This window comes from Dermacentor andersoni, chromosome 4 (genome assembly GCF_023375885.2).
Source record: "Dermacentor andersoni chromosome 4, qqDerAnde1_hic_scaffold, whole genome shotgun sequence".
NCBI lineage: Eukaryota > Metazoa > Arthropoda > Arachnida > Ixodida > Ixodidae > Dermacentor > Dermacentor andersoni.
Genome location: NC_092817.1, coordinates 136,525,377 through 136,539,645, shown reverse-complemented (window position 1 = coordinate 136,539,645; position 14,269 = coordinate 136,525,377). Strand labels below are relative to the sequence as shown.

The following is a 14,269-nucleotide window of genomic DNA, read 5'->3' as shown; positions in this document are numbered from 1 at the left end:
TCTGCCTCAGTATTCGTGTAGCAATGAATTATACCGCTAGTCATGTGTCCTTGTGCGCAGCGCGCTTAATCGTGGGCTGCGCGAAGCGAGATAATCGCAACAGCTCGCGCGCAACGCCGTCAGCGGAAGTGCGCAGCCCTGCAAAAAAAGAAAGAAAAAAGCGAGGAGAAAAAGAATGAAGGCGGGGCCCGTAACGCATGCTTCACGTGATCCTCAAGGTCCGGTATGGAAGTACGCAGGGAAGAAATTTAGCTTGCGGTGGCTAGTCTGTCATTAGAAAGAGTGTCTCGCTGGCAGTGGAGCTCGCCTGCGGAAATCATGGGTTTTGGGAACTCAAATATTTACATCTCGGCTTATTATGAGGCGATCTGAAAAAAATTTTACGGCAGAACGCTCCCTAGTGTACACGCAACAACTTGCAGCGTATAACCAAAATTTGCTATGGGGCCAGGTTAGGGGTCCTTTAAGATGTACTGAAAAATACTTTAAGCATACCGCGGCACTGTTCTTGCTGAAAGTTCGCAGAAAGAATCGCTGTTGCAAGTCTACGTCATTAAGCGTGCCCCTCGGCACTGTCAATTGCTTGGTTTTTAAAGAAAGAATGCAATGTTACCTTGGTTTCGCAAAACACAAGCTGCTGTTGCAACGGTGCAGTTATGAATTTCTGCTGCCGCCTGCTGGCAGCTGCAGAATGCAGCTTGTAAAGCACGGTTGACACCTGTTCTTTAGAGGAGCGTGCAACACATGGGACACCTGTCCTTTCGGCTACATTCTGAACCTGATGTCAGGCGGCGACACAAGGTTATGAATGAGCCATCGCGGAAGGAGCGTTAATCTTCATAAGCAATGGTAACTTTGAATTTTTCGCTTAAATAAGAAGCAATTTAGTGCGCCGAATGTTGCACTAAACGAATTGACTCCATAACTTGGTGGCCTTGCGAAATTTCAGCAAGAACAGTGCACCGATGAGTGCGAAATCTTTCCTCGCACACCTTAGGCAAAGTATGCGCTTCCTGGCATTTAATACGCGTAAAAATTCATCTCGTTGAAGTCCCTTTCAGTTTCTCATTGAATATCATCGAAGTTCTAAATGTTCAAGTCATGTGCTCTTACTGTCCGAAGTTCCCAGTTGTTATGCAGTGCAGAGTAACATTTCAGGGTGCTGCTTGAATTACCTTCAATATTAATACAACGGGCTCCTTTCAGTCTTAACTATTGGGATATATTCTACAGGCATCGTAGGGAAGTCACAGACTGAAAAGACCATAGAGAAGGAAATGCGTTTACACGAGTGTCTATAGCCCAAAGAAAAGTGGCAGTTTCGCCTGAAGCACGAATCACGAGACATGCACAACGACTGCAAAGTTTATTACAGTGGTTCGACACTTTCGTTTGCGGTCTCGACTCCGAGATCTAAAGACAGCGACGCTTGCTTGGCAGTACAGAATTTTTTTGCTGAAGAATAATCGAATGCCTAGTTAAATGTCTATCTTTTTCTTTTATTGATAAGCATTCTATGGCAACATCAACCATTTCCCTATCTCAGACGGCTGAAGTAGGCAACTTATGCTAATCGCACTGATGAAACAAATTAAACAATCAGACGTGCGGCTTGCAGTGCTGCCGCGGCGAAAATACGAGCTGCCTGTCTGATGAGAAGGGTGCGAAGCGTCGAGTCGCTATGTCGCCGTTTCTTGTTGATCAGTGGCGCGTCACAAGACGGCCCTTTTCTTTAAGAGCAGAAAACAAAGCGCCGTAAATCCGATCATCTGGCAGAATACCACCCGCGCGCAGGCGGGTAAAGCCCGACGAGGCTCTCAACACAGCAGCAGTGATATTTAAGGAGAATAATTGCGGCAGAATTCATCTCACGGTGCCTGTCGACGGTATACCTCCAATAGCAATCGATAAATCCAGCGAAAATGATATTCCTCACGTAAAAGCTAGTTAGCACGTGTAATGGCAACTATGAGACTTTCGCTGCTTCGGCTATATGCCACATACTCGCATATCGTCGCACTTTGCTACGGCACTGCCTTGGTCGCCCATGAGCATGGAGGCATGACGGTGACTGTATGACGCCGACGCAGTGGTGATGTAATGAAGAATGAATGATTTTAATGGAGTGAAAAAGGCATATAACGATTACGGCATGACACTAATGAGGTGTTCATAAACTGTTACGATCGTGCAGCGATTCGAATGTAACGACGACGTCATTATGACAATGAGATGACGAAGAATGTGGGGCGACGATAGCTTGACGAGGATGTCATGACGACGACCCCTTGAAGACGCGGGTAGGAAGATGATGGCACGACCAAGACGGCACGACGACAACGGTATGTCAACGGATGTGTGACAGTGGTCAAAAGTGAGAGCTGGGCGAGTTGGCGTGGTTCAATATTAACGAAAAAGTGCCCGAAAAAGACGCAGACGAGAAAGAGGGAAACGACAAGCACGGGCGCACTTTCTCGCGCACTTTTTTCGTTAAGATGGATGTATGATAGCGTCCGTTTCACCACGACGCAATAGCTGCGATAGCATAACAACCGTGGCATAATCACGATGGAATGGCAACAGCATGATAAGAATAGTATGATGAACAAGGAATGATGGACGAAGGTGGCATGACGACAAGGATGACGGCACGGAAGTGATAACGTTAAAGGAAAGCATGACGGCGATTGCATGACGACAACGGTATGACGATGGCCGCATGACGAGAATCGGATGTCAAGGTTACAATAATGACGACAAACGACGGCGATCGCATTCAGACGACGGCATGGCGAAGAGTGCAAGGTGACGATGCAGTGGCGACTGTGGCAAGACAACAGCATGAGGACAGTGGCATGAGAACAAGTATAGGATTACATAGCCTGACGATGACTGTATCACTGTGAAACAGGTTCTTTTTCTTTATTGTTTCAAATGGGTACCTGAGGCAGGGCCACGGAAAAGCCAATGGAGAACTAAGCCGTTCGTTCCAAAAAGCAAACAAAACATTTATAATTGCTGGTGTGAGAACAAAATATGGAATAAACACTTCGTGAAAATTCACTACAAGACACAAATACTATTGCAGCTAGAATTGTACAAACAGAGTAAGACTTAGGGCATACTGCAAGCGCTGGCACTGGTAACAGTTCAACGCTGAAGGGCGTCGGCGAAGCGACGAAAGAAGTGGCGTTTGTCTTATGAAAAATATTGTTGCGGCTTACCGACTTGTTCGTGCCCAGAGCACAGCACCTCTGGCTTGAGACGGGGACAGTCACCTGGGCGGCACCTTCAGATGGAAGCTTTGAGACATGAGGACGCGCAGGACAGCCAGATGTGCTCTAACTCGGGCTCGTAGCCCTACTGTTCCTGCTCTGCCTACGGGTGCAGGAGTCCCCACGCCTGGTGGAGTTCCGACGCACGGGAACAGGCTGGCGGAGGCCTCGCTCGGACGAAATCCTGGTGGCTCGGACCCAGGACGGGACAGCTTGTCTCTCGGTCTAGTGTCCGACCGTCGCCCAGCGTCGCTTACTGGATCTCCCGCTGTCTTGCCAGTGGCCCCTCTCTTTTTTTGTCCACTCTCGTCCTGGTGTGTTTTTCGGATTAGTGACAATCAGAGCTCCGTGTTCACAAGTTATTGGCCCTTGCAAGCTATTTGGGTGCTCCGGATGGGGTGTTTTTATTCTTTTGTTTTCTTTGCTCGCACCGCGCGTCCTCGCACTCGACGCTATTCGACGTAGTCTTCTTTTATACAGCATGGTGGTCACGTCGCGTGCGCATTCTTTGTTATCCTCTTTTCACCTCACAATTGACTGCACTTTGTATCGCGCACCAAAAATATCACAATCATGAAAGGATTATGACATGACGAGAGAGTTGGATGACCAATGTTGAAGTGACGAAGATGGCAGGATCACGACGGCATTACGACGACGGCATGACAATGGAGGCATGATAGTGACAGTGCGACGGCGACGCCATGACAAGAGTGGCATAATCATAATTCAGTGATTGAAGCTTGTACGCGCTTTTTTACCTTCTGAAGAGAAGGAGATGATTAGGTTTCTATTGTTTATATTTAACTTGTACAACCAAAACATGCAACCTAAGCATGTCACAGAAAACGACAGTTGTGTGAGTACAGCGTCAATCAAGCTGTTAAAAAATTGGTTATCGGTGAGAGCGGCAGCATAAAACGCATAAAGTTTACACGGGATGGGAGTGAATGCGCACGGTTTCAATATATTTCGATCCACGCGTGGTCTGCAATATTTTAAAGTAAAATCAGTTCAACCGCATTTTCAGATGTCCTATTCCATAATTGCGATTTATGCAAAGTAGCCGGATTTGATGCATCAGTCATACCAGAGCTCAGCAAAATTCGTTATGACACGGTAGGGTACGGAGCCATACGCAGATATGTTTATTGACGCGTAGAGAGAGAGAGAGCAAATGATAAATGAAATGTAAGGAGGTTAACCAGGACTGAGCCCGGTTGGCTACCCTACACTGGGGAAAGGGAAACGGGTAAGTGATGTACCTAGTGAGGACATCCATGGACATAAAAAGACAAGTGGTACCAGAAAGGAGCATTTCGGTTTGCCACAAGAATAGTGTGTATTGACCCGCCGTGGTTGCTTACTGTGTTGCGCTGCAAAGCACGAGGTCGCGGCATCGAGTCCAAAGCATGGCGGCCGCATTTTGATGGGGCATACATGCGAAAACAAAAATCCGGTGTACTTAGGTGCACGTTAAAGAACCCCATGTAGTGCAAGTTATTCCGGAGCCCTCCACTACGGCGTCACTCCTAATCAGATCGTTGTTCTTGCAAGTAAAACGCCATTACTTTATTTGTTCAGCGTGCACTACTTAAATTATGAGGTTTTAGGGCCACTTTCTGATTTTCAGGCACGGTGCAGTGGGAGACTGCGGAAATTTGGACTACCTGGGGTTATTTAATGTGCACCTAAATCTAAGTACACGGGTGTATTCGCATATCGCTCCCATCGAAATGCAGAAGAATGGGGCAGAAGCACGACGTAACAGTTCAATACATTTAAGCATAGTGAACATCAATTTATCAGGCACCAAAGTCAAATAAATTTTATGTACTAGTGGTGGCAATCACAGGCTCCCAGTCCAGCAGAACTAGGTCCGCAGCTTTGCCAATGAACCCAGTAGCCAAGAATAGCCAATAGGTTCTAAGTTAGACTTTTTACGACTAGAGGCGGACACTTTGTGATTAAACTGGAAAGTCTGTCAGGAGCAACATCGACAACGACTGTGCCTGTGTGCTGTTGAATTGTTGTTGCGGTGATATTGTATACGTTTCATAATTTCCATGAATTTCTTGGAAGAAAGGCCGGCAGCGCAACGGCAAGACGTACTTCTTTGTCAGTAGAAACGGCTGCATTCTACTCGACTTGAATGTTAAGATAGACTGGCAGATTAAAAGCATCGTTTTGCGGTTCTGAAATATTTCATAGGCGATAACCGACATCCTATTTTCAAGAGAATGAGGCGAAGACCCCCAGAAAACATTGCTGTGACGTACACTCATGACGCACAACAAAACCGCATGGGTATTACGAGCAATAAAAAACAGCGCTAAACAACGAGTGAACGGACAGAGACAACAGCGCTGTCTAACAACCAAAGTTTGGTTGTAACTTTGGTTGTTAGCGCTGTTGTCTGTGTCCCTTCACTCGTCCTGCTGTTTAGCGCTGTTTTTTATTGGTCGTAATCATGAACCAACCAGCCCAAATGCGTACTCTTCTGTAGCATGGGTATGTTTGCATGCATCTCCTACTGGGGTAGTTAAGGACGCTCTGTAAAATCAAATCCTCATCATCTCAGGGTTCAGATCGACGCATTTCTATAAAACTTGTATTATCGCCATGCATTTTAACACGTTCCTTCGCAGATCACCAAGGCTACTAATGTAGTGTTTGGGATGCACAGCTGTCCATTGTAATGTCGTAACGAGATAGTCCACGCATTCACGCTGGAGGTGTACAGCTTCTTTAGCATATAGGAAAAACCCTCGGGCGAAATTTCGCGCGAATGCCTGGAAGCAGAAGTGACAACAACAACAAAAACACTACCAACATTATTATTATTATTATTATTATTATTAATATTATCCTATTGTCATCATAAAGATGAGGAAGGCTGAGAAGAAGGAAAAAAACCTTCCTCGTTCCCGAAGTACAGTAAAGAGTTTACGGCGTCAGAGAGACACACCACGAAATGTAGGCTAAGACAGCTGTCACTAGAAGGCACAGCACATGTGTACTCATAGGCAATGCAGCAATAACGAAACATAGGGGATCTTGTGCTAAGATAAATATCAGGTGATACGGAGAATCTGGAAAGGAGTAATGGTGCCAGCGCTAACGCTCGGAAACGCCATTTTCTGCTTAAAAGTTAATGTCGTGTCGTAGTTGGAAGCTAGCCAAAGATTGGTAGGCCGGCTGGCTTTGAGAGCTCACGATAAAATCACAAAAGAAGCTGTACATAGTGACATGGGTTGGGCCTCTCTTGAAGTCAGAAAAGCGCAGAGCAAAATTAGTTTTGAAGAAAGGCTCAGAAATATTGATGAAAAACGAAATGAACGGTTAAAGTACACAAATATCGGTACCTCAAAAGTGCGGACACAGAAGGGAAGAAAAGGTAAGAAAAGTGCAGGGTAATTGAAAGTGTGAGTGTAAAACCGTGAGTCATAAAAAGAAGGTGAGAGAAAGAGAGACAAAGTATCGGAAAAAAATGGAAACAGAAAAGATTGTGGAAAGTTTCAAGAATGGTAAGAACTAAATAAAAGAGAAAATTTGTACTATAACACAAAGGGCAGTGCGTTAATAATTTAGCCCTACCTAAGGACGAAAACATGGCGGAGCAAATATTCGCAACAAGATGAAGCGTGTGTCTGCTTCAGTGAAAATACGGATACAAACTTAGCACGTCCTAATGGAATATCAAAGTCTTCACCCAGCGAGACCAGTAGTTAACGTACACCTCCCAGAAGCGCCTGCATTTCAAGTGCATGAAAGCAACCCGTCAGCAGTTTAGATAAGCAAGGGCATTTACAGTATTGTAGGGGAAAATCTGAGAAGAGATGGATAGAACCGTATCTGTCAAAGGTACAGGAAGCGGTACAAGGTAGATATATAAAGCTTAAGAAAGATAAGAGATTAGGAGATGTACGCAACATGGTAACATGGAAAACGTGTGTAGCAGACCTGAATAAGTCAAGCAGTCTAGGTGACTATTTCAATCGCCCCGTTTCAAGATGGATGTCAATAACTCATCATCATCATACGTGTGAATTTTGACAGTGTTTTGAAAAGTTATGCCGCATAAGAGCTTTGGCTCATAGGGCAGCGTTTGCCTACCTGACACTCATCCTAGCGTTCAGCATAACTATACTGTTTTCTGAGTGCTGGTCAATCGCTAAAGCACCACGTTTTTCGAATACTGACCGTGAAGTTGAGTAGCTCAGTAACCTTTGCAATGCGCGAGGTGGCGGATTAGTTTTTCCGCCAGAGGGCCACATTTCGCTGGAGGCAAAATTAAAAAAAAAGATATGTTGGTGTACTGTGCATTGGGCGCATGCTATGGAAACCCAGGCGATCAAAATGAATGCGGCCGTCGCTGCGACGGCGTGCCGAAAAATCATCTCGTGGCTTTGGCACGTCACACCGCAGATATTAAATCATTTCATTTTTTTCCAAGGCTTACGTCAGCGGTTTGTCCGTGTCACTTTGCCTGTTCCACAGTGGCTCCAACGATCGACGAGCACTTCTTTCCCGACGTGGTCAAGGTGGAGGAGGGCAGCCGGTCTCGTCTCATGTGCTCTGTGTCCAAGGGTGACCCTCCGCTACGTTTCCGGTGGCTGAAGAATGGCCTCCGGATTGGCTCCCACGGCGAGCGGGTCATCGAGACCACCGACGACTCGTCCATTATCAAGATCGGCCGGGTTCGATTCGCGGACCATGGGGAGTACACGTGCTTCGTCTCCAACGATGCGTCTTCGGTGAACCGCAGCGTGGAGCTCGTCGTGCATGGTGAGAATTACATCAAGGAACAGAACCAACTGTCATTCATAACGAAGCTGTAGGTTTTCGAGTGGTTACAATGTAACGCTTTAGGACATGGAAACAGCCGGGTGAATTATAGAACGAACGGGGTAGGCAATGTTCTAGATGACGTTAGGAGAAATTCAAATTGAAAATGAAATTTTTACATCCATTACAAAAAATACATGCTTATGGATAAACAGAAGGAGGTGCTAAGGTGTATTCGCCATTGGCGGGACCACTTGGGCCAGTAAAATGAGTGAAACCACGAAGATAGAAACGAATGAGAGCATACATAACACGAAATACATACATAGCTTTGCCAAAAAACAACCCTTCAATAACATTCAGAAGTACATGGCGATATTTGAGGTTGAAAAACCGAAATAAGTTTAGGTTGCTTTTTAACATTCGCAAGGAAGCTACAGATTTCCTATGCGTATATGCTGTTCCGAATTCATATGGACAAAGCAAAGCGGATCTGCCATAATTAGTATGGATACTAGGGAAGAGCAAATTACATGGGTAGCGAAGCGAGTACAATTAGGATTACAGAGGACACGCTGTGGGGAAAGTGTGTAAGGTGAGAGCACGGTTCTAAATTTTAAAGCAGGATGCCTATATTATAGAAATAAAGGCTAGACAATGGCAAAATAGACGAACGGAATATGCATTGATAGTGTATACACTATGCATGCAGATAGGTGAATGGAGTCTATATGACCCTGTGATGTGAAGCAGCAGTATATATGGCCGTGTGTAAAGGCACAGTATAATGTTGGGAGTACATAGAGGGTGAAGTAGAATCTGTGTTTAAAGAAGGGCAAGTATGCCGAAAGATAGTCTAAGGCAGACTGAATAAATATGGTAACGAAACCTAAGCTGAGCCTGAACAATAACTGTGGTATAAGCAACATGACCAGATAACCGAAGAGGCTGGTTGTTGGTGCAAAAAGGAGACATAGTTTTTCTGTTTGGTGAATAAAAAGCACGACACCCAATATAGATCGAGTTTGAGTTCGAGATGGCCGGTTTGCAGGACACCAGTGCGAAAGAGAATTCAAATCCACATCATGTTGGGCTGTCTTTGGTGCTGAGCTATCCAAGTAATGCACGCAGCAGTTGCCTGGAAGTATACTGAATTTACAAGAATAAGTACCAAGAGAAGGAAAGTAAATTTGCACAATTTGGTAGTGCGATGAAAATTTGCAGGCTTTGAACGGAGCCAGCTGGCGCAAAACACGGGCAATTGCCGGTGGCTAGGAGATGCCTTCGTCTTGCAGTAAATATAAGTTAGCTGATGAGGATAGCCCGCCTTTTCACGGAAATGTTTTGTAAGGCACCTGTTCAATATATTGCTAGCGGCAGCATGGCATCGGTACTATGGGAACGAATCTCAAACCGAACATAATTTCTTTCATAATTAAGAATGAGTTGTGTAAAGCTTATTGGCTACAAGTACTGGCGTCATATTAAATGAATAGCATAAACATTTATCTGTACGTAGAGAACATTCTGCACTGGGAATTTCGAACTGCTTACAGAAGCTCATGCGCACGAAAGCTGAGGTATATATTATGACTAGGCCGGAATATCAATAAGCTTCGCGCTATTTCCCGGATGATTCCCTCATATTTGGTTATGCCTGCGAAGCTTCCTTTTGTTTTGCTTTCGAACAAAAAGCACAGTAATGAAATTGTTTCCCTTGCCCACCTTTATGCTTTTCCTTTCTGCTGAATGCCAGCGTATTGACGTGTCAATATTTATACTAAGTAGTGTTGGTACAACAGCAGCAAATGTCACGTTTTCACTGCAGCTTTATTCGCGTTTATAAACAGAAGAATATAAATAATTCTGTTTAGCACCTGCGTCCCATCATTGCGGAAATTAACTCTATACCCGGACTGCTGCTTCAGGACATCGGCAAGGCCCAATCAAAATTACCAGTAATATCTGACCAGTCAGCGGCTGCGGTTTGTTGTGCGGTTTTGATAAATGGACGCAACAAGGAACTGATAGAGGTTAGGCAGCTGTCGGGGCTTTAAGTTGTAACAGTAAAGAAAATGAACGCACGCAAGAAGTTGTTCCACGCGCTTCCAGCAAGCAAAGATCTTGGCGCCATCGGTGAACAGCTCGCGCTGATATATTAGGGGGAGGGCACGCGCTGCAGTTGATACCGTTGCGTCGTTGCGCCGCTCTTAATGAAGCGGTCGATGCAGAGCACGCGGTAAAGGGAGTCACGCTACATCAGCACGCAGCTGTTGATGTAGTCGATGCACTCGATCTGGGCAGGAATGTTATAGCCTGATAAAAGCGCGACGCGTTCCTTGTCCACTTTCTCCTTCGAAGACTCGGCAATATTTCCTAAGCTGTCAGCATTTTGTTGTCGAATAATGAATTGCAGTCAATATGCTTCGCAAGTATTTCTGCAAGCAGGTGACAAACGTGACGTGATCGCAGGACGAAGGGTCACGTACGGCTTGTTATATATCGTACTAAAATAAAAATTAAATTATGCGGTTTTACGTGCCAAAACCACTTAATGATTATGAGGCACGCCGTAGTGGAGGACTCCGGAAATTTCAACCACCTGGGGTTTTTTAATCTGCAGTTAAATCGAAGTAAACGGGTGTTTTCGCATTTCGCCCCCATCGAAATGCGGCCGCCATGGCCGGGATTTGATCCCGCGCCCTCGTGCTCAGCAGTCCAACACCGTAGCCACTGAGCAACCGTGGCGGGTATATATCGAACTGTCAACATTCACAGTGCTCTAAAGAGCTGCTCTCAAGACACGTTCACTTTTCTATGTAATTGAGTGTTCAGTCCCCTGCACCCACCTGACTAGAAGGGGAGCGGTGTGCGACATTGTGCGTTTGCGCTGTGTACTGTAAGTCAAGTAGCAAAAGAAAATAATTCTGTCACAGTGAGAACATGAATGCGGGTCTCCCTTCATCACGCCACACTTTTAACAGGGTCAGAATCAGATGCTTCAGCTTTCTTGCATTTTTCCAAGAAAGGAACAGCAGCTAAACGCATATCAACTACTTGACAGAGGCTTCTGTACCTGTTATAGAAGAATATAACATTTTACATACATAGTAAGAAGTTCGCAGCGTGTTGCAAGTGTCTTTGATACGTAAAGAAAAAGTAATATGTTCACATTTCACGCTGAGAAATTTAAACATTGCCTAACAAAACAACTATTAGATATTCGTATACGCTGTGGTAAATGAGTGGTAACTCATTTAGCAGTATGAGTTGCTCGATAGTACAACAAAACAAAAAGATGCATGCAAGGCGATAAAATTTCTCCTAATTAAATAAAGTCAAAGTGGATACATTGGTTAATAATACTTACGTTAGCAGGCTCTTAAAGAGGTTTAAGACTAACTTTGAAATCCAAATTCCTTTCGAGATTCTTAAGAAGCGATGTTATTTGACACATGACGGATTGTTTTCGGTAATTACTCCGTGTTACTGGCACGCGTCGGTTTTGTTCTTTAACGTAGCAAGACAATTTATCAGTGCTGACATATATGTGTAATTTTTCATTAGGCACAAATTGAAGTCGCTCGTAATAAAATATTTGGTCAACTCTTACCATATTATCTTTTAAAAAATGAGGATGGGGTTCTGAGATTCTGCGGCTTGCTTTTATAGCGTTCATAAGAGCGAAATACTCGTTTTTGAAATACCAATTCTTCATTGTAATTCAACATCATTTGGAGTGAAACAGTGCATAATACACAGATTTTATTGGCGACACAGGTATGAAAGCGGCCGCTTGCTATAAACACCCCACACGCTTTGCAAGTTCTACTGCTAACAGCGAGGAGAGGAGGGGTATAGGTACACAATCGCTTTAATCCTTCGAGACTGGTCAGCATGCTTGGCGTGCGCTGCAATAGCTGAGTAAAGTGAGCAGTTAAAAGAAATTTTTACACTGAGAAACGCGAATAGCGGGTTACTCGTCGATCCAACGAAACATGCTGCAAGCAGATTGCTTCGAAAGAGCAGACTGTGGTAAGCGGCGCAAATTCACACTACGGAGGACATCGCCTACGTGGTGTACGGTGAAACAGAGTTTCTTACAAGTATTACGACAGGGAATTCTGGTGCTGCAATTGTTCAGCCATCATGGCAATGATGGAACGTACAAGGATTTGTCTCATCGTCGTGCTTGTGGGTTGAGACGTTTTTCTGGTTTTTTGTTGATTGCGCTTTATATGCATTCATTTTTGTAAATTTCACAGCCGTATATACTGTGCTAAGTGCAGAAGACGCCGCCAATACGAACAACTGCTACTAACTGCAACGCTTAAGCTTGTCGAGGTGACCAAGCGGAAACGCGCGAAGTGTCTCGAGCCACCGGCGGTGCCCGTGATGAATTTATAAGGGCGTTGTGTCTCATGTCGACGAAGCATGCATCCGTAACGTAATTGTTTGTATATTGAGCGTCTATGATAGAGAACATGTCTATCGTGGGACAATGTTATAATGTTTATTTTATTATTTATTACAAGGTATCTGGTTGAAAATTACTAGTTTACAAAGCCACGAAGCCGTTTGAAGCTAGAAGGACAAAGTCTAAGCAAATCTACGAACTTCCCCTAATTTCTATGCTGGCTGAACCGCCCCATTGCAGCTCCCGTAGGCATTAGCGCCAGAGTTCTTTCTAGTAATTAATGTATGAAATTCAATAGTTCCTGCGGCTGTAACTGCCGCACTGTGTAAATTATTCGATCTGGTTTTTGCCAAGGTTCACATCGCTTTTCAAATGTGTGATGAGTTTAGTTTTATGTTAGCGCCACATCTTACAAACGGTTGTAAATGGCTGATATCAGGTAGCGCTGTCAAATCGCCTTGCTCTAAAACATTATTTGCAGGATGTTGTCAGTTACGCTTACATTATTTCTAACGAAAATCGTAGCCGGTAGTTCTGTTGAATAATACACGAGGGTGAATGGCTTGAATACATTTTTTCTACACTGAATATGACGTTCAGAGTATATAGTAATAGAATAAAAAGCAAATCTCGTAAACTAAAGGGCGACCTCTGCACCTATTAGCATTAATACCACACGCTTCCTCAAAATACATATGTTGAACGGCCCGCTTTTCTTCATCTACGTGAAACTGAATACACCTGCTCCTGCGGAAAATACTCATGGTATAATGGTAAAAGAATCGAAAATTAGTTTCGAAACAAACTTTTATGATGCTCGGTGCAGTATTGTCGTGTGACAAAAGAAACGAAATAAGTATATCAAGCTTATGTGATGCTGAATGTATGCACTAAGGAATGTGTTGCTAACTTTCAACTGCTCTCGCGTCTCCATTTCTCTTCTCCAGTGAGCCCTCGCTGGAAAATAGAGCCGCAAAACACGTCGGCCGTTTTAACGTCGACAGTGATCCTGCATTGCTCAGCAGACGGTCATCCGGCACCCGTCGTGACGTGGAAGAAAGGTGAAAGTAAGCTGAAGCTTGCGGGTCTGTCTACGCGCTCGTTCTGTGTGCACACTAGTGTGGTGTTTCGAAAGTGAACAACGAGCTATTTCTGATATAGTTACGCCTATAGAGTCAGTTAAGTTTCTTCAAGTAAAATTTTGTTTATCGTTTCAATGCACGACCCCGCCATTGTTTGTTAAGAGGTTCTCCACAGATATACGTTTGTGTTTTTAATGTTCGTAAGAAACGTACGAAGTATTGTACAACCACGAAATATTGGCGATGGTTATGTTGATAATGATGATGTTGATGATGAGGCTGATGGTGGAAGAGTTTATTCATCGGCTGAAGGTTGGGAGATGCCGGGGTAGTCGGTTACACTAGCAGGCCTCTGGCTCTCGGCGTCCTCATTGGCCGAATTGACGGCCCGGAGTTGTACTGCCGGATCGCAGTTGAGAGGCACAACTTCCGACAGCGAAGTAAGGCACTGACCCAGTTGTGGAGCAGGCGTTTCCTCCGGTCAGTTTTAAAATGCGCGATCTAATGTGGCTTTATCGCCACAACGAGTGCAGGAGGGAGAATACTGGCAGGGTTATATGTGAGAGTATGCTGCCTGGCTGGGGAAGGAGCGGGCCTGTAACCGGCGCCAGATTATGGTTAAAGCCTTGTGAGGGGGTGGGTAGAGTGGCCTGTTGAGGCGAATGATGCACGCCTTGCATCAATGCCTTGCTTTCAGAGAACTGAAA

At 44.7% G+C, this 14,269-nt stretch overlaps 1 protein-coding gene across 2 annotated transcripts in view; it reads left to right on the top strand.

Moving 5' to 3' along the window:
• The window catches only part of LOC126537828 (cell adhesion molecule Dscam1-like), a 192,729-nt gene that overhangs the window by 128,336 nt on the left and 50,124 nt on the right, over positions 1-14,269 (top strand). Inside the window, exons 11-12 of one of the 2 annotated variants that reach the window (XM_055074467.2) lie at positions 7,776-8,063; positions 13,428-13,541. In XM_055074467.2, coding sequence (XP_054930442.2) covers positions 7,776-8,063; positions 13,428-13,541 — 402 coding nt within the window. Of the gene's footprint in view, positions 1-7,775; positions 8,064-13,427; positions 13,548-14,269 lie in introns of both variants that reach the window. The other variant, XM_050184906.3, reaches the window with a different exon arrangement.